The 23,685-nt window shown below is 33.3% G+C and overlaps 1 protein-coding gene and 1 long non-coding RNA gene across 2 annotated transcripts in view; one reads left to right on the top strand and one right to left on the bottom strand.

Moving 5' to 3' along the window:
• LOC149896654 (uncharacterized) overlaps nt 1-23,685 on the top strand; it is a 209,249-nt gene that overhangs the window by 15,211 nt on the left and 170,353 nt on the right. The gene's annotated exons all lie outside the window — the stretch shown is intronic.
• On the bottom strand, nt 15,988-18,684 carry LOC149896656 (uncharacterized). Its single transcript, XM_090117407.1, has 6 exons — nt 18,336-18,684; nt 17,862-18,036; nt 17,634-17,696; nt 17,352-17,411; nt 16,973-17,032; nt 15,988-16,359 (listed from the first exon to the last, which is right to left on the bottom strand). The coding sequence occupies exons 1-6, from the start codon at nt 18,404-18,406 to the stop codon at nt 15,988-15,990; spliced, it is 801 nt and encodes a 266-aa protein (XP_089973533.1). The 5' UTR covers nt 18,407-18,684.

Consider the following 23,685-nt stretch of genomic DNA (forward strand, 5'->3'; position numbering starts at 1 on the left):
AGTTAGGTACTTACCGATGAAAGTTATTCCTTTGCACTTTTCCGTATTATTTGTATTATTTGTGCAATATCGTAACACACACGAAGGCATATTTGATGCGTTTCACTTTAAAACCATTAAAAAAACCGCTGAACATAAGTGATGTAGGCGGTGTCGTCTCCATATTAATATTATCTCAATGGGACCTACCGACTAAACTCTACTGTGTTCCGCCGCGCCGCGCCGTGCCGCTGTATTGACGGAGCCGCGGGTATTTGGTAGAACCACATCCGCAGGCAATAATTACTTAATTCTTCCTAAATCATACATCACTATCCATACTAATATTATAAATGCGAAAGTAACTCTGTCTGTCTGTCTGTCTGTTACTCAATCACGCCTAAACTACTGAACCAATTTGCATGAAATTTGGTATGGAGATATTTTGATACCCGAGAAAGGACATAGGCTACCTTTTATTGCGAAATATGTACCACGGGCGAAGCCGGAGCGACCTCTAGTATTGTATTAAACAAAGTCGCTGTCGCTGTCCGTCAGTCCCTAAGTATCTATGCTTAAATCTTTAAAACTACGCCACTGATTTTGATGCGTTTTTTTAAAGATAAAGTCTCTTTAAGAAGGTTTTAAAAATAATTTTAGTTATAAAAAAAGCGGGTGGAAAGTAGTATCTTACGGTGCATTTTCATCACACGAGCATAATATGAAAGAAAGAAAGAAAGAAAGAAAATACATTTAACAATTATAATATAACATACATAGGTACATTTATAATATGTCGAATTCTTTTAGTGTAAACCGTCGTAGAGAATTCTTCTGTTGTTCAGTGCGTTCGAAAAGATTCTATGCAATGTTCTAATACTGAACAACACTGAATACGAGTTTTCGTGTACAATAAAAGATCACGAAAGAATGCTCTTGCTCTAGCTCTAGAGCTCTATGTTCGTTAGATGTCTATGCTCTATGTCGTAAATGCACCGATAAATCCCTACTAATATTATAAATGCGAAAGTAACTCTGTCTGTCTGTCTGTTACGCTTTCCGCTTAAACCTCTCAACCGATTTTGATGAAATTTGGCACAGACAATCTTTAGACCCTGAGAAAGAACATAGGCTACCTTTTATTGCGAAATATGTACCACGGGCGAAGCTGGGGCGGAACGCTAGTTTATTATGAAAGTCAGTCAGTCTGTCTGCTAGAGTGTTAGCTACTAGATCGATATGAATGAAAATAGGATTGAAATTATTAGATTCGCTAAAACCTAAAATATAGTGTGCTGTGTTTGAATGTTGTGCTTGGTTACCTTTCTAGTATCTACAACTTGGTCCTTTTAAGTGAAGTCCCGTGTCCCCGTAGTGGGGTAGGGGGCAGATGCATTATTCATACATCTGTTTCACTGATCGATTTTTCTTTAGGGACAAGTAGGTGATCAGCCTTCTGTGTCCTGCCAGACCGAGACATTTTTTTTTTCGTCTCCACCGGGAATCGAACCCAGGACCCCTCGGTTCAACGCTCACGCGTCAACCACTGTACCGAGGAGGCGGTCATTTGTCCTTTTACTTAGGTATAATAGAATTGGATGCCTACAAGAGTATTAACTAGCCTTTTCTAGATATTATATAGTAACAAACCTACAGAATAAAAAATACAAATCTTAGAATTTTGATAATTTATTACGATTCTATATAGACTTCGAATTTATTATACGCTAATTAAAAAAAGGAGAGGAAGGGACCCTAATATCTCTAAAGTTTAAAATTTTTTTACGACCTAATTAACTGTCCTATACAAACATAATAATTTAATAAATATCGGTGAAGCCGTTTTGGAAGTTTTTAGTTAGTTGTAGTACTTGTATAAGTACCTAATAAAATTGATTATTAGGAAATCTATCTTCTATAAAATATAACCATATAAAAACTCTACCACTAGTAAATAACACACAACCTCCCATTTCATCAAGTCGGTAAAGGCTTAGCAACTAATATATTAGGGTAGCAATTCGTCAACGTCCCTAATGTACAAACACCTTAATTAACGTCGCCCGTCCTGTGTAATGAACGTGCACCCATACATTTACACGTATATATTATGTACTAGCTGTGCCCCACGGTTTTACCCGCATTGCTTTGCTCCTTTTGGTCTTAGCCTGATGATATTATAGCCTATCTTCATAATAGATATATATAAATCTCGTGTCACAATGTTTGTCCTCAATGGACTCCTAAACCACTTAGGGCTGATTTTTCAATTCTCGGATAAAACATAGATAAAACTTATTCATCGAATAATAGACTACAGGCCCGTGTTGAAAAAATTATGGGTCATTTGACCCACCAGGTGACCTATCTAGAACGATATAAGAGCATAAAATAATAAGATTCAGCACTATGACGTCACTTGTAAGCTGTCCACCTGAGTGCAGATGAGAATTCGAAGGTTCAGGTAGAGATTTTCTCCCCTTGTCTCCATGATTTTTGTACGGCGTTGCGGGATAATTGATTAAAAGCAGTATAGAAATAGTATGACACAGATGCCGTACAAAATCAAATGACCAAATTTACCCCGGCAACTGTCGAAAAATAAAAATAAATTCCGACTTTGTGGACCACCATTTTTGTACGGCATCTGTGTCATACTATTTCTATACTGCTTTTAAGCCATTATTCCGTAACGCCGTACAAAAATCATGGAGACAAGGGGAGAAAATCTCTACCTGAACTTTCGAATTCTCATCTGCACTCAGGTGGACAGCTTACGAGTGTCGTCATAGTGCTGAATCTTATTATTTTATGCTCTTATATCATTCTAGATAGTTCAGGTGCTGGGTCAAATGACCCATAATTTTTTCAACATGGGCCTGTAGTCTATAATGTATAAAACTACCATTTTAAAAACGTATTCTAATTGCCCCTTGGACAGTTTACGTGACATTTTAATACTTATTATCGTGTAATACTTTCTTGGACGGATAAGTTTTATCCAAGCATTGAAAAATCGGCCCTTAACCGATTATAATAAAATTCGCACACCATGTGCAGTTCGATCCAACTTGAGAGATAGGATAGTTTAAACATGTAGGTACCACGGGCGAAGCCGGGGAGGACCACTAGTAGCCTTATAATATTACTAGCTTTCCGCCCGCGGCTTCGCCCGCTTTGTCTGAAACCTAATAAAAAACCTTCCTCTTGAATCACTCTATCTATTAAAAGAAACCGCATCAAAGTCCGTTGCGGAGTTTCAAAGATTTAAGCATACACAAGGACATAAGGACAGAGAAGCGACTTTGTTTTATACTATGTAGAGATAATAGCAAAAGGTAGGATAATAAATAAAACTACACAATTTTGTTGTAAACTTATTTCAATTTATTAAAAATTTCATGTATTTAACAATACGAAACATTCCAAAAACATACCTTCAATTTTTATCCGCCAAAAATGAAAATCATATACACCATTATTCCTAGAATGGCGTCCGTAAAAAACTTATATTATCTAAAGTTTATCTTAATATTGATCTGGAATAATACAGTTATAACAAATAGACAGCATTTATATCAGCTGGGATGGAGGAATAATAAATGATAAGCGTAGGGGAAGGAATTTTAGGGTGTTAGGGTGTACACACGTTGGAAAACCTTGGGATAAGTTTTTTTCGATATATTTTTTAATTGTGTCATAAATATGATTGGGTTAATGGGTCCGATCATAAAGAGAGAAACATTTTATTTTAATTTTATTGAGATTGTTTGCGATAGTGTTACGACTATCGGTTCTTGATTCAATTACTTGTAATTCTTTAGGTAAATTAAAACCTATATTTAAATTAATTATGTAGGTACCTAAATATATGCAATAGTTACGACTAAGAGACTAAAAAATAAAAGTAGATGTTTTCGTTTTACAGCATTCAAATGCTTTATAAAATACTAGCGGTCCGCCCCGGCTTCGCCCGTGGTACATATTTCACAATAAAAGGTAGCCTATGTTCTTTCTCAGGGTCTAATAATCTGTGCCAAATTTCATCAAAATCGGTCCAGAAGTTTATGCGTGAAAACCATACATACAAACCTTTCCTCTTTAAAATATTACCTACATAGTATAGATAATATTAGTATAGATATAAATTTTTAAAGAATAGAAAAAATTCGATCACGAGGCGGGATTCGAATCCGGGTAATATGCCTCAAAGCTATTCTTTAAAAATTTATAATATATAAAAAAAATACCTAGTACGTACTTAAAACCTTCTTGTAAATAAATTGTTGAAATATTTTACTTGAAATAACTCTATTATGAATAACTAGGTGTGCCCTGCGGTTTTACCCACATTGCTCCGTTTCTGTAGGTCTTAGCGTGATGGTATAGAGCCTATAGCCTTCCTCGACAAATGGGCTATCTAACACCGAAATAATATTTCAAATCAGACCAGTAGTTCCTGAGATTAGCGCGTTCAAACAAACAAACTCTTCAGCTTAATAATATTAGTATAGATTAAAGTATATAATCGGGTTAAGCTACTAAAGCGCGTCACACACGGTGAAGATAGGTACTATAATATTTTATCTTAAGATACTGATATATTTTATATTACAGTATCTTAAGGTATCCGGTATCAGCGTTCTGACCATCATTTTTCTTTTTGTCATTGCGTACTAAGACCCCTGTAGAACCGCCATCCTGTTACAAATGACCCGAAATTTTGTGGGTCATTACATAATAGAATAGAATAGTAGCTTCCATGTAATGGAAAGCGCTTGACCACAATCTCGCCTGGTGGAAAGCTAAGATGTGGTCGATGGTACGCACTTCCCTAGTAGAAACAGTACGATTCAAACTTAATGGCGGCTCGGAACATCAAACGATCTGATGCGCAAAAAAACAATTTTTGATATTACCAGAACGTAAACGAATCGCCATGAAGTTTGAATCGAACTGAACCCATTCACTCGTACGAAGAATGTGATAATATTTTTTATTTTAAATAGATTTCTTTTTTTTTACCAGAAATAGAACCTAAGACCTTTTCCAAGCACTGTCGGGTGAAAAGCTTATTATAATATACAATATAATTAGTGACCAGTCATAAAATAATGGGAGAGATCAGCAGAATGTCAGTTTGTTTGTCCAAATTGCTTGGATGTGTGGAACGGCTATAACGTTGTGATGTATGGAGCTTAGATAGAGTAATAAATGATAAAATGTGTAGGGTGACCATGTTGATAGTTATTTTAGGACAACTATTTTTTTATCGACTGACCGGTTGGCTAGGTTGGTAGTGGCCCTGCCTTCCAAGCCAGAGGCCGTGGGTTTGATTTCCAACCGGGGCAAATATTTGTGTGATGAACATAGATGTTTGTTCTGTGTCTGGGTGTTAATAATCTATATGTATAAGTATTTATTTAAAATTATATATGTATGTTTATCAGCCATCTGGTTTCCATAACACAAGCGAAAGCTTTATGGGATCAGATCGTGCCGTGAGTGAAAATTGTCCTGAAATTGTTCTGAAATATATTTTTCTACATTTTTTTTCACACTTTCTTATGTACTCAGGTTGCCTGGATAATGTTTTTTTTAATGTAACAGGATATATGGTAAATCATCTATTTATTAAACACTGCGTTATTATTAGATATTACTAGCGGTCCGCCCCGGCTTCGACCGTGGTACATATGAAAAATAGATGTTGGCCGATTCTCAGACTTACCCGATATGCACAGAAAATTTCATGAGAATCGGTCCACCCGTTTCGGAGGAGTATGCAGACTAACATTGTGACACGAGAATTTTATATATAAGAAGATTAAGTATCGATATCGTTAAGTATAGATTACTACTTACTACTACTTCTAAGCACTAGGTAGGTACTTACTACTAAATGACAGTTGAAAAAAAGATGTATAATTTTCTGTACTTACATGTTTTGTAATTACACCATGTGTATTAAAATTACACCTATCTTGCATGTTTATCTCTTATAAAGTAAAAAATATTATAATATTATAATTCATATTAATACTAGCTTTCCGCCCGCAGCTTCGCCCGCTTTGTCTAAAACATAATAAATTATATAAACCTTCCTCTTGAATAGTGATTCAAATTTATACAGATAGAGTGCTATCTATTAAAAAAAAACCGCATCAAAATCCGTTGCGTAGTTTTAAAGATTTAAGCATACATAGGGACATAGGGAGTAGGGACAGAGGAAGCGACTTTGTTTTTTACTATGTAGTGATTATGTGTACATAATATTATAAGTAGGTATTACTAGCTTTTCGCCCGCGTTTTCAAAAAAAACCCGTGGGATTTCCGGAATAAGACCTATCCTATGTGTTAATCCAAGTTAGGTATTCTCTATAGCCTTATAGGTATGTGTGCTAAATTTCATTGTAATCGGTTCAGAAGTATTTGCGTTTAAGAGTAACAAACATACACACCTACACACACACACATCCTCACAAACTTTCGCATTTATAATATTAGTGTAGGATGTATTACGATTACACGCATTAGGGACAATTTTTCAATCCTTGGTTAAAACTTATCCGTCCAATAAAGTTACACGATAATATTAATGTCACTTTTAGACTGTCAAATGCAGGTAATTGGAATACATTTTGGAAATGGCAGTTTAATACGTTATTCAATTTAAGTTTAAACCTAGGTTTAACCAAAGATTGAAAAATCAGCCCTTAACCAAACAGCTATGTAAATGTCATCTAACCATAAAACCCACCGCCTAAAATATTTGTCAAATGTCACCAAAAAAGAATAAACAATCGACAGTTAAACAAAAGTAAGAGAAAACAAATAAACACGTACATAATGGTCCTTTCACGAATTCCCATAAACCATAAATGACGATTAATATAATAGACCAATGACCGTAACGAATTGCTAGCTACCGTTCTGACAAAACGACATGAATATGGATCTATTCGTTTTGTGTATAATGCCTTGGTACAAGTGGTATAGCCAAACCTAGATATCGTGTGTTCGAATTTTAACTGATATCTACAGAATAAAAGAGCGTGTGTGCCGAGCACATGTGTCAGAAGTGAAACTTCTTTGGAAAGATTCAAAGATAACAAAATCGTCGCCTTACTCCATGACGTGACGGTATTTCCATGAAGCGGCTTGAAATGTTTCTCTCAACGCGCCTTTTTTCCCATTTTCAACTATAGTCAAGCGAAATTCTATCAAAATCGATACAGTAATTCCTAAGCCTATAAACACATTAATCGAATTTTACGAATCGTGATAGTAATATTATACCTTTTCTCGATAAATCTATCGAACGACTATCGAACATTGAACATTGAAACAATTTTTTTGTACTTCCTGAGCTTAGCGCGTGCAAACAAACAAACTCAGCTTTATAATACTAGATTAATCTTATCAAAACGGGCCAATCGCGTACGTTTCCTTTTTCGAAACGTCCAATAGCGAACTAAATAATAGACTACGCCGCAAACCCTAAGCGTTTTAATATAACGAAACTCGCTAGCGCTTTGTTATAGGGCTGCCAATAAGCTGTTATCAATTAAAACTGTTTATTTTGTTTCACAGAAGGTACATAAGTGCCGTTTGTGAATTGCTGTCTTCTTTAATTACATGGATAAGTCTCCTATTAGGGTCAAATCTAACTGTGAAAAGATAATTATACCTAATATAAAGACTAGCTTTCCGCCCGCGGCTTCGCCCGCGTATTAAAAGAAAACCCCGCATAGTCCCCGTTCCTTTGGGATTTTCGGGATAAAACTTATCCTATGTGTTAATCCAAGTTACCCTCTATATGTTTGCTAAATGTCATTGTAATCGGTACAGTAGTATTTGCGTGAAAGAGTAACAAACACATCCTCAGAAACTTTTGCATTTATAATATTAATTAGGATTGTTAGGATGTCTTTGCTATAAAATAATGCATTATTGTGTCGTACTATTTTTGTGTCAGCATATAAGATACAGTCTAGTCAATGTGGAAGGTTTTACCAAGATACACATTGGCAGTATGTGCTACATTTTTAACCGACTTTAAAAAAAGGAGGAGGTTATCAATTCGGCCGGTATGTTTTTTTTTTTTTATGTATGTACACCGATTACTCCGAGGTTTCTGAACCGATTTACGTGATTCTTTTTTTGTTCGATGCGGGATGGTGTCGAATTGGTCCCATAAAAAATTTATTCGGATAGGCCCAGTAGTTTTTATTTTATGAGCATTTTTGTCTGTATTTGTAAATGTTGCAAACGTGCAAGTTTGAAGTCGGTTGTTTTTAACGCAGTTATCACTTGTTCATAACTGTTCCGCTCCTATTCATCGAAGTTTATATGGCCTGTCTTCGTCAATAAAAAGATAGTAGGTACCTACAAAATAAAATAAATCAATTCAACGCTGTTCCTGAGATTAGCGCGTTCAACAAAAAAATGTTGTGTGGTTTTATGAAACCACGGTAAAAGTGAAACTGTTCGAACGGTTCCGAACACTGCTTTGTGTAGCGCATGTCGCGTGACGGTCGGCTGCCGAGTAGGTATACCTACTCGGCAGCCGCGATACACGCGACATGCGCTACACAGACCAAAAAGTTTGAGACGATGTAATAAAAGTTTCACTTTAAAAATGTGTGCGTGTACTAGTGTACACACGTAAGAAGTGAAACTTCTTTATGACCTTAATTTTCAAAAAATAATTTGCTATATGCAACTTTACAGAAATACGTCGAAACACGCGTGGTAGGGATATGAAAAAGATGGCGCGTAACTGTCCGCGTAACGGAAAAATGTCACGCGTAACGAAAAAATGGTTACACTAAATTTTTTCCAACCCCGATAAAGAAGTTTCACTTCAAAAACAAATTATAATTCTTGAGTTGACCTCAAGCAAATAAATATACTTGATACTTTTTACAAGATCTTCATCGTCATAATTTTAAATTATAAAAAAATACAATTTCCCTAACTTACCAACCCTAGCTTTCCCGACCACATGAAATTGTATAATCAGCTATCATGAAATGCGAACGAACGAAACCGACAAACAAAACAGCTTTGCCCGCTTCCACAAACACACGAGTGCGACAGAGAGAGTAATACACCACTCCACAAGCGCGAGCGAGACGCAATTACCTGGCACTTACGACCTTTTCAATTTGGTAGGGTTAAAAGCAATTTTCCGGCATTTATTCAGAGGCATAACATTAGTATGTAAAATGGTTAAACATACGATGTACTAGATTGTTATTACTATAAAAATAATCGACGATGACCGATGAATGAGGATTGTGACTTGTGAGTAATGGTCTTGTATTCTTGATTTTTCCGAAATATGTTTCATTTTTAATAACGTAAATAATATCACAGTTTTATATAATACTAGCGGTCCGCCCCGGCTTCGCCCGTGGTACATATGAAAAATAGATGTTGGCCGATTCTCAGGCTTACCCGATATGCACAGAAAATTTCATGAGAATCGGTCCACCCGTTTCGGAGGAGTATGCAGACTAACATTGTGACACGGGAATTTTATATATAAGATAATTTTACATAGTTTAATGACAACATTTACGTTTTGATATCCATTGGATAAACAGGTATCTTTGAAAACATTTTGAAATTATAAATTTTTACACTATAAATTTCAAAGAAAAGATGAACGATATTTTATATTTGCTTGTAAGAGCCGTACGACGTACATTGAATGATACCTATTCAAAATTCAATAAATTCAAAATTCTTTATTTGGAACAATAAAAACACAGATACAAAAAACTTTATGAACGATGGCACCTATAAAAGCTTTGGCACAGATGCCAAATGTTACCTATGTTAGCTACTATTAAGTATATTTGGGGCCTATTATTAATATTATAATTTCATGTAGGTAAATTCTAAACTCAAAGCAAATTCTGTTCTACTAGTTATTATATTTTATACACATTTTATACTACAACAAACGTTCTTCTTAATTTCTTCTTCCTTGAATGTGTATATTCAAAACAATTGAAGAATCATCTGCAACAAAAAACTGAATTAAAACAAAAATCAAATCCACACACAATCTAAATTAAAGCTGTGGAAATACAGCAGCCATGTACAGAATAATAATACCCGTTTATACGGGAGCGCGGGAACGATTCTAAATGACGTTAATTTAGGCGGGAAACGGTGCGACCGTTTTCCAAAATGGCGGGCTTATTGCTGTCAATTAATTGCGCTGTGAATTGTTTGATTGGATATTCTGATTGCGATTATTGTTTTAACGGAGTTGTGTGTTTTGTTACATAGTTATGTTCGATATATGCATGTGCTATAAGTTTTTTAGCATGGAATAATAACACATGCATCTATGTACCTACATATAGTTATATCTAAGAATTAAAATTTTATAATACAAGTACATAAAACAAAAATGGAATGAAGGAAGTATAATATGAATATTTGTATCTACAATAATTCACGTAATTTTTAAAAGTAATTATTTTAATAAGGAAATTGTGAGTTGAAGCTATTCAATCAAATCAAAGTTTTAAAACGTGTTTTTACTATTTTTAAGATTACCTAAACTTTATAAGCAAACATATTTATATCATTAAAGTTATAAGGAATGAAATGAAGTAGGGTATGGTTCTCTGTTTATTTAAAATTGGCAACGTTTGTAAGTATCTAATAATGTAAATTTTCAACCAATACTTCTCTTACAAAGTAACATTCGTATATATACAATAAGTAGACACTATACTGATAGTATAAAGCTGAAAAGTTTGTTTGTTTGAACCAGCTAACCTCAGTAAGTACTGTACCGATTTCAAGCAATATTACTTACCTTTTAGAAACCATATAAAATAATTTCGATTTGTTAGCTTAGCTAAAACATAATAAGGTCAAGTTAATGAATATTTTTTTTTGTATAACTGCATATAATCGAACACGAAATGTGTTATTTAAAAATTATCAGCAAATCAAAAGAACTTTTTTCACATCGCCCATTGCGTTCTTCCACAATAGATTTCTCCATTTAAAACGTTTAGTCATCGTTCACCTACACCATAAACACGAAACAATAGACAACAAGATTATTTACACTTAAAATGCTCACCGAAACTAATCATTTGCTACTGGTAGCTACATTAACAGCATACACACAGCGGGGTACATCCATTATTGAATTTAGGACCTCTTTTGAACAATTGAAGGCTATTCCCGAACGCAACCATAAATGTCACTTTGTCACGAAACGTCAAAATGTTTCCCTCCAAATATTGTTTTTTTTTCAGTGCGCTTTGTTATGCGCAGGGTATGCTTTCGTCGGTAAATGATTTGCAACGGATAAAATTGTTACAATTTCATTCTGGTTAAGTTGTAAAATTGGTTGTAAAAATGTGCTGTCATCGGTTGGGATAATAGTTTTCGATGAATACAATGATCGCTTTGTGGGCACTACTGTATTAAATATGCTAATATTTTATTGTTGTTCTATATTTATTTTATTGGGTTATATTTATATTGTTTTCTGTTGATTTGTCTAAGTTTATAGCCATAAATATATTATAGTTAGGTACATATTATATTTGAAAGAAATTGGGTGGGATACTTACTTATTTTTTTGATAACACACGTTTCGTAAGTAATAATATTTGTAATATATTTTTTTGATTCCATATTATTACATACCTACACCTATCCAAAATTTTATTTTCCCTACCTACCCGAATTCACCCTCATTTAATAAAAGATACGCCCTTGGGTCTGGCAACATTTTCACGAGAAAAAATAGTGTAGATGCTCGGATGATTGCCCGGGTATATCCTTGATTCGGGTCCGGGTGTTTACGACCCACCCGGATTAAAAAGTAACCGGGTAAAGGTCAGAACAGACTGGATAAATGGTTATAATTATTGAAGATTCGTTTTTGGAATGTGACAATACTATTTTTGACAGATTGTTTTTTTTTAACGAATGAGTTGAAAATCATTTTTTTTTTATAAACTATCTATGTACTATTTACTTCTCGAATTGTAGAAACATCAGTAAGGTACCTATATACTATATAGTTCTGTGTGAAAGGGCAAAAAATTAAAATACGTCATACGATCAGTCCAGCTTAAATTTAAATTCTAATATCTCTCTATCTATCTCTATCTATCTTTAAAAAGATAAAATTTTAAGTGCTCAGAAATGTTGTTAAATGAATACTAAAAATATTATCTAGTATAATATTCATAAAACAGACAAGCTTGCAAAACTATCCACCTTAATCAAATCAGTCATCAATTCTCCCTTCAAACAATAATAGAATCTAATTTATTATTAATAATCCTCGAGAAAACTAGTACCTCGGTCCCTCGGCGGCTATGAAAATAAAATCATGGCCCGACCCGCGTAGATTGAATTCAAAATTGGCGCCAAACGACAATCCTTTTTTTCTTTTTTTATTACGACGGATGGCGAACGCGTTGACGGCCGGGTTTGCCAGTGCTAAATTTTATATAAGGTATGTTTGGGCGGGATATTTTATTTTATATTATAATAATTGGTTAAAATTAAGAGAATTACATTACATAGTACAATTTATAAGTATAACTAAGTAACAGTTATGCAGTTGAATTAAATAGTTACCTTTTATATCTGTTTGATCAAAAATTAAAAGGGTTAAAGTGATTAGTTAGTAGTCTATACTTACCTTATGTATTATGTACCTTAGTTATTTAATATTTTTATTTTCCTCGTTTATAATTATTAGAACGCCATTCTATCATATTTTTTCGCAGATAATTAAATCTAAAATCTACATTATCTAATTACGTTTACAAAATATAACCATTTTTCCATAAATACTCGTACGAAGTCGCGGGCTGTAACTAGTCTCTCAAGCTTTAAAAAGCACTCATAAAACACTTAATTAATCTTCAAACAAACAGGAGTATCGCATTATCGTCCCCCAAAACACGGCTAATTGTAGCTTTATTGATGTAGTTGTGACATATTGGGAGCGATGTAAATAGATTTCAATCTGCGGTTAGATAGTGTGCTAAGAATGTGCTATGCTATGCTATAAATAAGACTGAAAAAGTTTATGAGGATAGAAAAAATTGGGGTTGGTCGATTATTTGTTTCTAAGACACTTTTCGTTTAATATATAATTATAATAGTTTAAAAAAACTAAAAAACACGCTTTTAGTTCGGTTTTCTATAAAACGCGTGTTTTTTTATTTTTTTTTTAACTATTATTTATTTTATCAAATTAGTGTATTGTCATCGGTCCTAAATAAATCTACAAAGTTTGAACGAAATCTGGCCGTTTAAAGTGGGTCAAAATCGCGCCCAAAGAAGTCGGTTACAAACATACAGGTGAAGCTAATATAAAGCGTGTAACAAAGCATTTGTATGCTATAAAAGCAAGTTTTGTAAGCTATAAAATCACTACATAGTATAAAACAAAGTCGCTTTCTTTGTCCCTATGTCCCTTTGTATGCTTAAATCTTTAAACTTACGCAACGGATTTTGATGCGGTTTTTTTTAATAGATAGATTGATTCAAGAGGAAGGGTTTAGTATATAATTTATTAGGTTTTAGACAAAGCGGGCGAAGCCGCGGGCGGTAGCTAACCGCTAATTAAATGATATTTGAATACTTACTGTTATTGAACATTTATAGTGGGTTAAATATAGCCTAATCAATCAAGATTGTAGCTGGTTGAAGAATTTTGATTGGATTCGATGCCATCGTTTATTTGTTTCGGAAATTCTTTCATAGAAAATCTTCCTCCTTGTAATGTATCCCAGAAGTAGTAATTAACAAATAAAAATACGTAAATTACTATAATATTGTAGGTTTACTTTACTATGCGTAATAAACACCCACGTAATAATGAGTAAATGATATCAATCTAAAATTCGTAGACTGATTGTATCTAGCATCATAATATTTAACAGCTTTGTAGCTTAGCGCGTTATACGACTGGGTACTAAAACACATTGTGACGTCACAAAATGGCGGGTATTTTAACATCCGGAAGTGAGTTTTTAGTGAATGCACTCAACGCACTTTATTGATCTATGTTGCAGTGATTATATTTTTACGATTTTAAATAATATGGCATTTCGCTTTTATTGTTCAGTTTATTGTTGTTATTATTATTCTTAACACACACGAATTTTGGTTTAAATTCACAAATTCAAGCAATATAGGTAAGATTTATCACTACTGACATAATATTATACAAAGTATAATTATACAAAGTCCGCCGCCGCGTTTGTCTGTTTGATTGCGATAAACGCCGCACCGAGAAACTACTGCACCGATTTTCATAATGTTTTCACTTTATAGGGAGCTCGGTTCACGAGGAATGTTTTTTAGTATTTTTGATTAAGTTTACTACAACACGGGTAGAAAGCTACCTAGGTCATTAAAAACAGCCAATTAAAATGTACAATGCTTGTTGTTTAATTTAATGAATTATATCCATACTAATATTATAAATGCGAAAGTAACTCTGTCTGTCTGTCTGTTACTCAATCACGCCTAAACTACTGAACCACTTTACATGAAATTTGGTATGGAGATATTTTGATACCCGAGAAAGGACATAGGCTACTTTTTATCCCGGGAAAATGATGCGATCCTGGAAATCCCACGGGAACGGGAACTAAGCGGGTTTTTCTTTGACTGCGCGGGCGAAGCCGCGGGCGGTAACCTATAGTTATGTATAAACAACTACTGAGTTCATAAACACAAAAATATTCAACTCCCAACAACTCTAACAATAAGCCATTAATTCAATCATCATCTGGCAACACTTGCGCAACAATCAAAACAGATTAAAAATAATAAACGACGCAACGATTATGCCATTATATACTCTGTGGAGCTCTCAGGTGCGGTATGATCCCCCTTGCTTGACAGACTATCAATTCTCTTGGCCGGATTAAACTGGATTATGCTGGATTTAACCGGATAAAAGCAGTTTAGCGCGTCAGCGGACATTTTGATTTGCTTTTGATTTTGGTTATTGTTGGTTTGGTAATTATAGTAATGTTTTCATTATTGTTGTTAGTTTAGGTTATTTCAAAGTAAAAATACGTTGTAAATGTTTAGATAATTTAAATTTATTGTATTAATGAAACGGTTTTTTTTAAATCGTTGGTCTCTAGACTTACTAATTAGCGAAATTTTATTGTAAGAAAATTGTGAATCGAACTACGATCATAATAAGTCATAGGTAATGTTTTTGTCAATTAAAAAAAGCAACTGATAAAAATATGTAGTACGAGAAATTACTGCGTAGGTAGGTACGTATCATACACTCGGTCAATCGAGAAAACTATTGCTTTTATTTTTATAAAAAATGTAAAACAAAAAAAATCATCGCAAAAATATGTTAGGTATCCTTATTTGTTATACAATAATTTATGGAAGATAATGTACTTACATAAGAAACAAATACAAATAAGGTATATACTACTTACTGTTATCAATGTACAATAAGAAGTTTAATTAGGGCACTAACAACAATAAATTGAGCTTAAGCTTACACCAATCGCCCAACGGTACTCTGAGTTATAAAGTAATTAACAAAAAAACCTATAACTTTTTGCCACATTTTATATACTAGGCAATAACAAAATAACGACGTCAAACCAAAAGCAATAATTTCACAAACATCACCATTACCGAACGTGGTTTTAAAAATTTCGTCAATAAAATATGACATTTCAAACGTCAAAGTTGCCGCCAAACGTAGAGGGAGAATGTACTAGAGATCACATCGGCGTATACCCGAACGAGATGGCGAATCCTTACGTCAATGTTGCCAACTATTACAAAAACTTTTTATCCGAAAAACTGGCAAAATATCTATAAATGTTTGGGTATTTTTTTGTAAGATAGGTTTATGAAGAAAAAGACAGATTTGAAAAGATTTTGTTATTTATTAACTTAACTAGCGACCCGCCCCGGCTTCGCACGGGTGCAATGCTGATACTAAATACACTACAGAAAAATTATGAACGTTGTATATAAAAACATAGCGGCATGATCGTAGGCTCTTGGACTTATAAAGTGGAGAGTTAATGCAAATTTTCTTAACTCTACAGAATACTTCCTAGGTGCGGATTCTTTACAAATATATCTTTTTAAAAAGTCCTTATTTGCCGTTTCTATAGATGACAAAACATCAGCAGATTCTTGATTTATTAAACATCGGGCTTTTAAATCTTCTAATATGCTGCACAGTTCTGCATTCTTTTTCTTTAACCGCCACGCCCTTGTCCTCAATACTGCAATTTTCTTTTTTCTTTGCTCGGCTACACGTTCTTTATTTATTAATTTTTTTCTTAATTTGATTTTTCTCGGTGTTTCCACCTGGAAAAAAAAATATTAAGTTATTTTTTGCAAACTTGAAACAGAAATATATAATAGAAAAAAAATCTTTAATTAAAAAGTATTAAAATAATACAGTTTATATATTTGGGGAAATTAAAGCATGTATTAGTTCAAACTTCAAAACTATGTTACAGGCTTTAGATTCCCCTCACAATTATAGTAGATTTGATTCCTTTTCCAACTTAAATAATTTTACAATTTTAAAAAATATAAGACCACACAGATGTACCTAAATAAGACAAAATATACTACTTATACAAATAACTCTAAACAGTTACAGTGCTCCCACGGTAACTCTTCAAAATATATTTTTTGGTCACGCTATAAAACCACGCTGTGGCAACATTTCCTATACGCCATTAAAGATATCACTTCGGCTGTTCTTTAACATTTGCTACGGTTTTAGTTATTGCGCGAGCACTATATAGTTTCACAACGGCGGCTCCTGCTCCTGGCCCCGTGATCGGCCACAAGCGCTGTCACCATGCGCTGGCACCGGCGTGATGAAATTATTACTATACTCTACTTCATTGTTTCAGAAATAAATGTATTCATTCATTAATTTATTGTTGTATATGAAATAATGATATACCTCAAAACTTGGTTCAGGGGCTTTCGACTGTTTGCTAGTACTAGGTAGCTCAATAATATCCTGTAAAGATAAAGTTTAACTTCGGTAAACCAGAAAATTCAAATAACATAAATGTACAAAATGTACCCAAATGAAATTATTACTAACTAGCTATGTCCCGCGGTTTCACCCGCATTGCTCCGCTCCTGTTGGTCTGTTGAGATAATATATAGCCTAAAGCCTTCCTCGATAAATGGGCTATCTAACACCGAAAGAAATTCTCAAATTGGACCAGTAGTTCCTGAGATTAGTGCGTTGAAACAAACAAACAAACTCTTCAGCTTTATAATATTAGTATAGATATATATTTCACCATAATTTTATAATATAATCAATTTACCTCAAGACTTGGTTCAGGGGTTTTCGCCTGTTCTCTTGTATTAGGTAGCTCAACAACATCCTGAAAAGATTAAGTTAGTTGAATCAGATAATACTAAGAACATCCATGTACAAAATAAAAGGTGTAAAAAAACCGGTGACTAATCCAGGCTTCACACATTCATATGAGCCGTGTACATACACAACAACACCTCATAAACTTCCTCTCCACGGTATGTCGTGCAGTTCTAAAATAGTGCAGTGTTGTTGCTCGTGGGAAAGTGCAATGGAATTATTAATTTACCTTAAGACCTGGTCCATGGACTTTTGATTGTTGGGCAGTACTCAGTCGCTCAACAATAATATCCTAAAAAAATAAAATTTGATTTAGTATAAATAGAAAATATACCCCTATAAAAATAAATTAATAACTTGTTTTGTTTATTATGTAGACGTAGCAACAAAATCGGTCTATGAATATTTAAACTACAACATTTAAATCCAAACTAAATGCATCACAAAAATTACTCACTGTTGTAAAAAGTGTTGGAATTGCATTGGGCATCAAATAGGTTTTTTTTTTCGTTTTTCGAAAATAACGCGACTCAAAATGTATAGAACATATTCTGTGACTTTTTCCTGGTAACCAGTTCTTCCTTCCGGTAGCTCGAATCCATCTGTTTAATGTACTTGTTTCTTTTGGAAACCTAAAAAACATATTTAATATTAAAAAAACATTTCACGATTTTGGGGAAAATTTTACCCTGTACTGGTATCCCTAATGTTAATCACATGATTATACCATAAATTTGAAACTACGTAAAAACAAATGGCGTCCTGAACAACAAGAACACTTCGTAATTTAGTCGGATAACACAAAAAAATGTTTACGTCTATTTCGATGAAAATATTATATATTTGTAGATAATTTCACATTAGAGTTAATGAAAATGTATCAACTATATCCAGTTCTATAAAACAATATACTTCAAATAAGTTTACTTACGTGTGAAAGGTAATATTTGGTAATCTTCGTTCCGGCCGATTTTTACAACCAATCACACTACAACGCACCATATTTTCACTTAAAGTCGGATTAAAACAGATCACTGTCAACGTTTATTAAACTTTGAAGTCACTTAACAGCGAGAAAAAACAGAAAACTAGCAAAACAATGGACTGTAGCCGCTTGTTTGGGACAAACTGCCTTTGTCCCCAACAAAAGAAATCGCATAACATGAGAGAAACAAAAAACAATGTTTCTGTCTCGCTTGCTCTTAGCTTTATAGTCATAAGTGTATTTCTCTCACGCATTACTTGTCATTTTAGTGCCTCCTCTATGGTTCATTCTCACTCTACGCCGCCAAAACAAAGGGGGCACAGACAAAACAAATTTTTATTGCCGCCAATTGCGGTAATATCTAAACTACCTTACCGTCACAATATAACAATAATTCACTACTGTAAAGTGAAAATGAATACGATAATAAAATAATTTCTCTAAGTCGGCGACATTTTCGAACCCCGATTTGTCACGGTAATTGTAAGGAAAAGAAATATTGTATTGTCTCCTGTCCTTGAATTTGGCTAATTTTTATGAGTATTTTTGTTTGATCTGTGGTTAATGTTTTACCGCATTGGTTTGGGAATTATTCTCAAATGTTTTTATTGTAATCGAGTTGTAAGGGAGGGAAATTTTAGTTTATGGGTGATGTAGGTAGAGTTATTTAATTACCATAATCTAAATAAAAATGTATGAGATTTGATTTTTTTATGTTTGTAACTATAAAATTAAATAACTAGTTAAGTAATTATTTTTTCCGCCCTTAAACTTCTACATTATCCGTGAGTCACATTAAATAAGGCTTTTATTATAGACATCAATAATATTGTTAATGTTTATATACCGAAGCCGAGACCAGTTCCTAATTATACTACAACTAGCTTTCCGCCCGCGGCTTCGCCCGCTTTGTCTAAAACCTAATACATAAATTATATACCAAAACCTTCCTCTTGAAAAAAAAACAACTATTAAAAAAAACCGCAGCAAAATCCGTTGCGTAGTTTTAAAGATTTAAGCATACCTACATAGGGATTAGGGGCATAGGGACATAGGACCAGAGAAAGCGACTTTGTTTTATACTATGTAGTGATGATAATTAACATTTGCCAACAATTTTATCGATAATCTAGGTACTAATGCTTGGCATCTAGAGCCAAGGCCAAGATGAAAACTTAATCCATACTAATTATAAATGCGAAAGTAACTCTGTCTGTCTGTCTGTTACTCAATCACGCCTAAACTACTGAAACAATTTTCATGAAATTTGGTATGGAGATATTTTGATACCCGAGAAAGGACATAGGCTACTTTTTATCCCGGGAAAATGACGCAATCCCGGAAATCCCACGGGAACGGGAATTATGCTGGTTTTCCTTTGAAAACGCGGGCGAAGCCGCGGGAAGAAACCTAGTCTGTTATATTTAATTAATATAGTAGACAGCCTACGATTATTATTGTTTTTAAGAGAATTATACACATGCAGGGAGCATGCATGCTCCCTAATATCTATTAACAGGTATTTCTTAAATTTGAAATCATCGATCTATAATAAATTATGGTAACTACAGGATAATAACAAAATAGCGCAAATAAATAAATAAATAAATAAATAAATAAATAAATATTATAGGACATTATTACACAAATCGACCTAGTCCCACAGTAAGCTCAATTAAGGCTTGTGTTGTGGGTACTAGGCGACGATAAATATAATATTTAATAAATACATATATTATAGATAATAACACCCAGACCCAAGAACAAATAATTGAGTTCATCACACAAATATTTGCCCTGACCGGGGATCGAACCCGGGACCGTCGCGTCGGCTCAGTAGGCAGTTACTCTACCACTGCGCCAACCGCGTCGTCGACTGATTTTTAAATTATTATTTAAAAATCAGTTTTGTTGAACTAAGCAATTTCACCAAACCAGAGCGAGATGGCTATATGTGCGAAAGAGACAGCTAGCTCCCCCCTCTGAAAGAGGGAAGATTATATTTTAATACTATACTTCTACGTGATCATACGGCGTTTATGAGATTTCAGGCAGGTGAAAGTGAATAAATATTAGTGAAATATGTCTCAAGATATCGGAGACCGGTCGAGTATTCGCGTTTTAGTATGGGTTGATCATAATATGATATAAATAGGCCTTATACATCATAGTACGCCTTTATCGCTTGGCTATCATAATATTATCTGAAGTGTTTATTTGTTTGTTTGTTTGAACACGCTAATATCCGGAATTACTGGTTCGATTTGAAAAATTCTCGGTGTTAGATAGCCAGCCCATTTGTCGAGGAAGGCTAAAGGCTATTATAATTTATATCATTACGCTAAAACCAACAGGAACGGAGCACTGCGAGTATAATATTATAACAATTATTAAAAGTCATCAGGATAAAAGAGTTACATGTGAACCATATTAGGCCTACATAGTTTTTTAGAAGCAAAACATTAATAGTTTTATATTCAAGTAGGTATTACTTTTTTCCTTTCACCCAGTTCCTTTCGCCCACCATAAAAGTGTTAGTTCTATATTTTTCAGGAATTTGCTAATGTATTCCGTGAAAGAGCAACATGCAATCTATATAATAAGTATATAAAACTCAAAGGTGACTGATATATAGTGATCTATCAACGCACAGCCCAAACCACTGGACGTATCGGGCTGAAATTTGGCATGCAGGTAGATGTCATAACGTAGGCGTCCTAAGAAAGGATTTTGATCAATTCTACCCCCAAGGGGATAAAATAGGGGATGAAAATTATTACCATGAAAATTTTTCTTTTCCACGCAGGCGAAGCTGCGGGCAACAGCTAGTATACAATATACAGCATTTCATTTTATATTGGTTCTTTCTTTCTTTCTAAATATTATTATGTTCTTGTACCTAGGCATGTTTATGTAGATAATAATATGTTTATTCCATAATTATTACCTTGTTTTAGTAAAAAAAAAACCATAAGCGATAGATACTAAAAAAAATAATAACAAATATCTTCAGATATATTCACTTACCATCATCTCGTTTACAATATTTCAGTGGAGTTCAAAGATTAAATTTGCTGAAAGCGGCTTCGTTCACGCCTCGCGTACAACCCGCCACACAAGTAGTGTTTTTAATACTAATTATATGAATTAAAATTATATGGCTAAACCAAATAAAAATATGGCTAAAGAAAATTAATTTTTTACGATTAAATTACTTAAGTATTTTTTAAGAAGTTTAATTTTAATTTGTTGTACCTACAGATTTTTATAGATGCAAAATAAAGTATCAACCTTATTATTATAATAATTATGATGATTACAAATATATAATACCTATCATATAATACTGTGGATGTTTAAATGTGTCCATGAATTATAATATAAAACAGCATCTAAAAGAATAAACGTGTTTAATAAATTTGAATGTTTAAATGATCTTTTTTTTTTCAAACAAGTTCAAATAAATAATTTGGCGTCATAATATAAAAATAATACTTTGAATACGTCACATACTTAAAAGAGCTGGAATTCAGTTATACTTAAACGTTTTGATAAATTATTTTATGAAAATAATAAAATCATAACTTTCAAAATTGTATATTTGCTAACTGTGGCGGCTCGAGCTCTAATCCTATACCTTCAAAACCTCTTTTATACTTTAATTTCTATACATACTAGCATTAAAATTGAGGAAAACTTTTTAATTATATAAAATCAGTACCTATATAGCCCACCGTACACTAACCATAGTATAATACTCAATTATTAAAGCAATAATCCGCTTTACTCGCCCCGCGGGATCAGCGCCATCTAGTGATGAGAGTAACCAGCTATTTTGCGAAATTATCGCGTTGTAATTTTGTTGTTTACTATGTTTTGCTTTATTTATAGTTATGTAGTTTTTGTTTACAATTGTAGCACCTTGTTACTTGTAGCTAAGTAGTTAGGGATGATTTAAAGTAAAATGAGTAAAAATAATATGATAATTCGAAGGTTATTTTTTACTTAGTAAATAATTCTATTATGTTCATGTATGATTTACCTACAAGAAGTTAATAAGGTAAATACAAAATCCATGTAGGTATGTAGTTATAGTAAAATTTGCGTGTCTTTTCATTTTGATCATCAAAACGGCGGGGAAAATTCTATCAAGACCCGGCTTACAGTTTACCTACTTGGCAACTTTTGCTACTGTTATTTCTGAATTAAATTGCTTCATGATCTTTTATTATTATTGTTCTTATTTAATTACTGCTTTACGATTTCAGCCGTGAAGTTATTAGGAGCTGATGTTTGAAAAACAAAATAGCCTTAACTAGGTATATAAGTCATAAACTAAAATACTTCATAAAAAAATGTGTGCGTGTACTAGTGTAGGTACACACGTAAGAAGTGAAAATTATTTTTCAAAAAATAATTTATTATATGTAACTTTACAGAAATGGTAGGGATAAGAAAAAGATGGCGCGTAACGGAAAAATGTCACGCGTAACGAAAAAATGTTACACTAAATTTTTTTCCAACCCTGATAAGAAGTTTCACTTCAAAAATTTCATCCAAATTCTGTGGAATATATGTAGTCGTAAAGACGTAACAAACAGGCAGGGAAATATACTTTTGTTATTTAAATAAAATTAAGTATTAACGTGTAACTACTCTGTTACCTAATGCATAATAATTATTAGGATATGATAATATTATTTTTTGGGCAAATTTGTTTCAATTAGATAAACATTTTCGCTTCTAGCACGTATTTAGATTGTCCTAACCCAGAATTTTTTAATGAACTTCATAGTCTACCACTAAATATCACTAAGTATCATATTCAAATTCACCGCCTACTGTATGCTGTATGCCATTTTTATAACTACGCAAAGGATTTTGATGCGGGCTATTTAATAGATTTAGAAAGAAAGAAAGATCATTTATTTGACTCCACAAAAAAAATAACACGCACACAATACAATTAGATTAAGACAATACAATTCAAACACAGTAAAATTAAAATATATATAACTAAATTAAAAGATATAAAATTAAGAAGTGGAGCCAAAATGGTAGCCACTCAGCATAAATTGCAACGCAGCTGTTGCAACACTGATTTTCAGTGGCGAAATTTAATAAAAGATAATTAGAACTTAGATAATTAGAATTACTTAATTAGAACCAGATTATAAAAAATACATTTGAAGATTTGTGATTGTACTTCTAGCGCCATCTAGTGTTGAAAAGTTATCGAAACACGAAATAATTACAAGTTCACCTACTTGATAATAGATGGCGACTTATTAATAGG

This window comes from Colias eurytheme, chromosome 28 (genome assembly GCF_061535395.1).
Source record: "Colias eurytheme isolate Ceu_HAF_F1 chromosome 28, ilColEury1 Martin Lab GWU primary, whole genome shotgun sequence".
Taxonomy (NCBI): domain Eukaryota; kingdom Metazoa; phylum Arthropoda; class Insecta; order Lepidoptera; family Pieridae; genus Colias; species Colias eurytheme.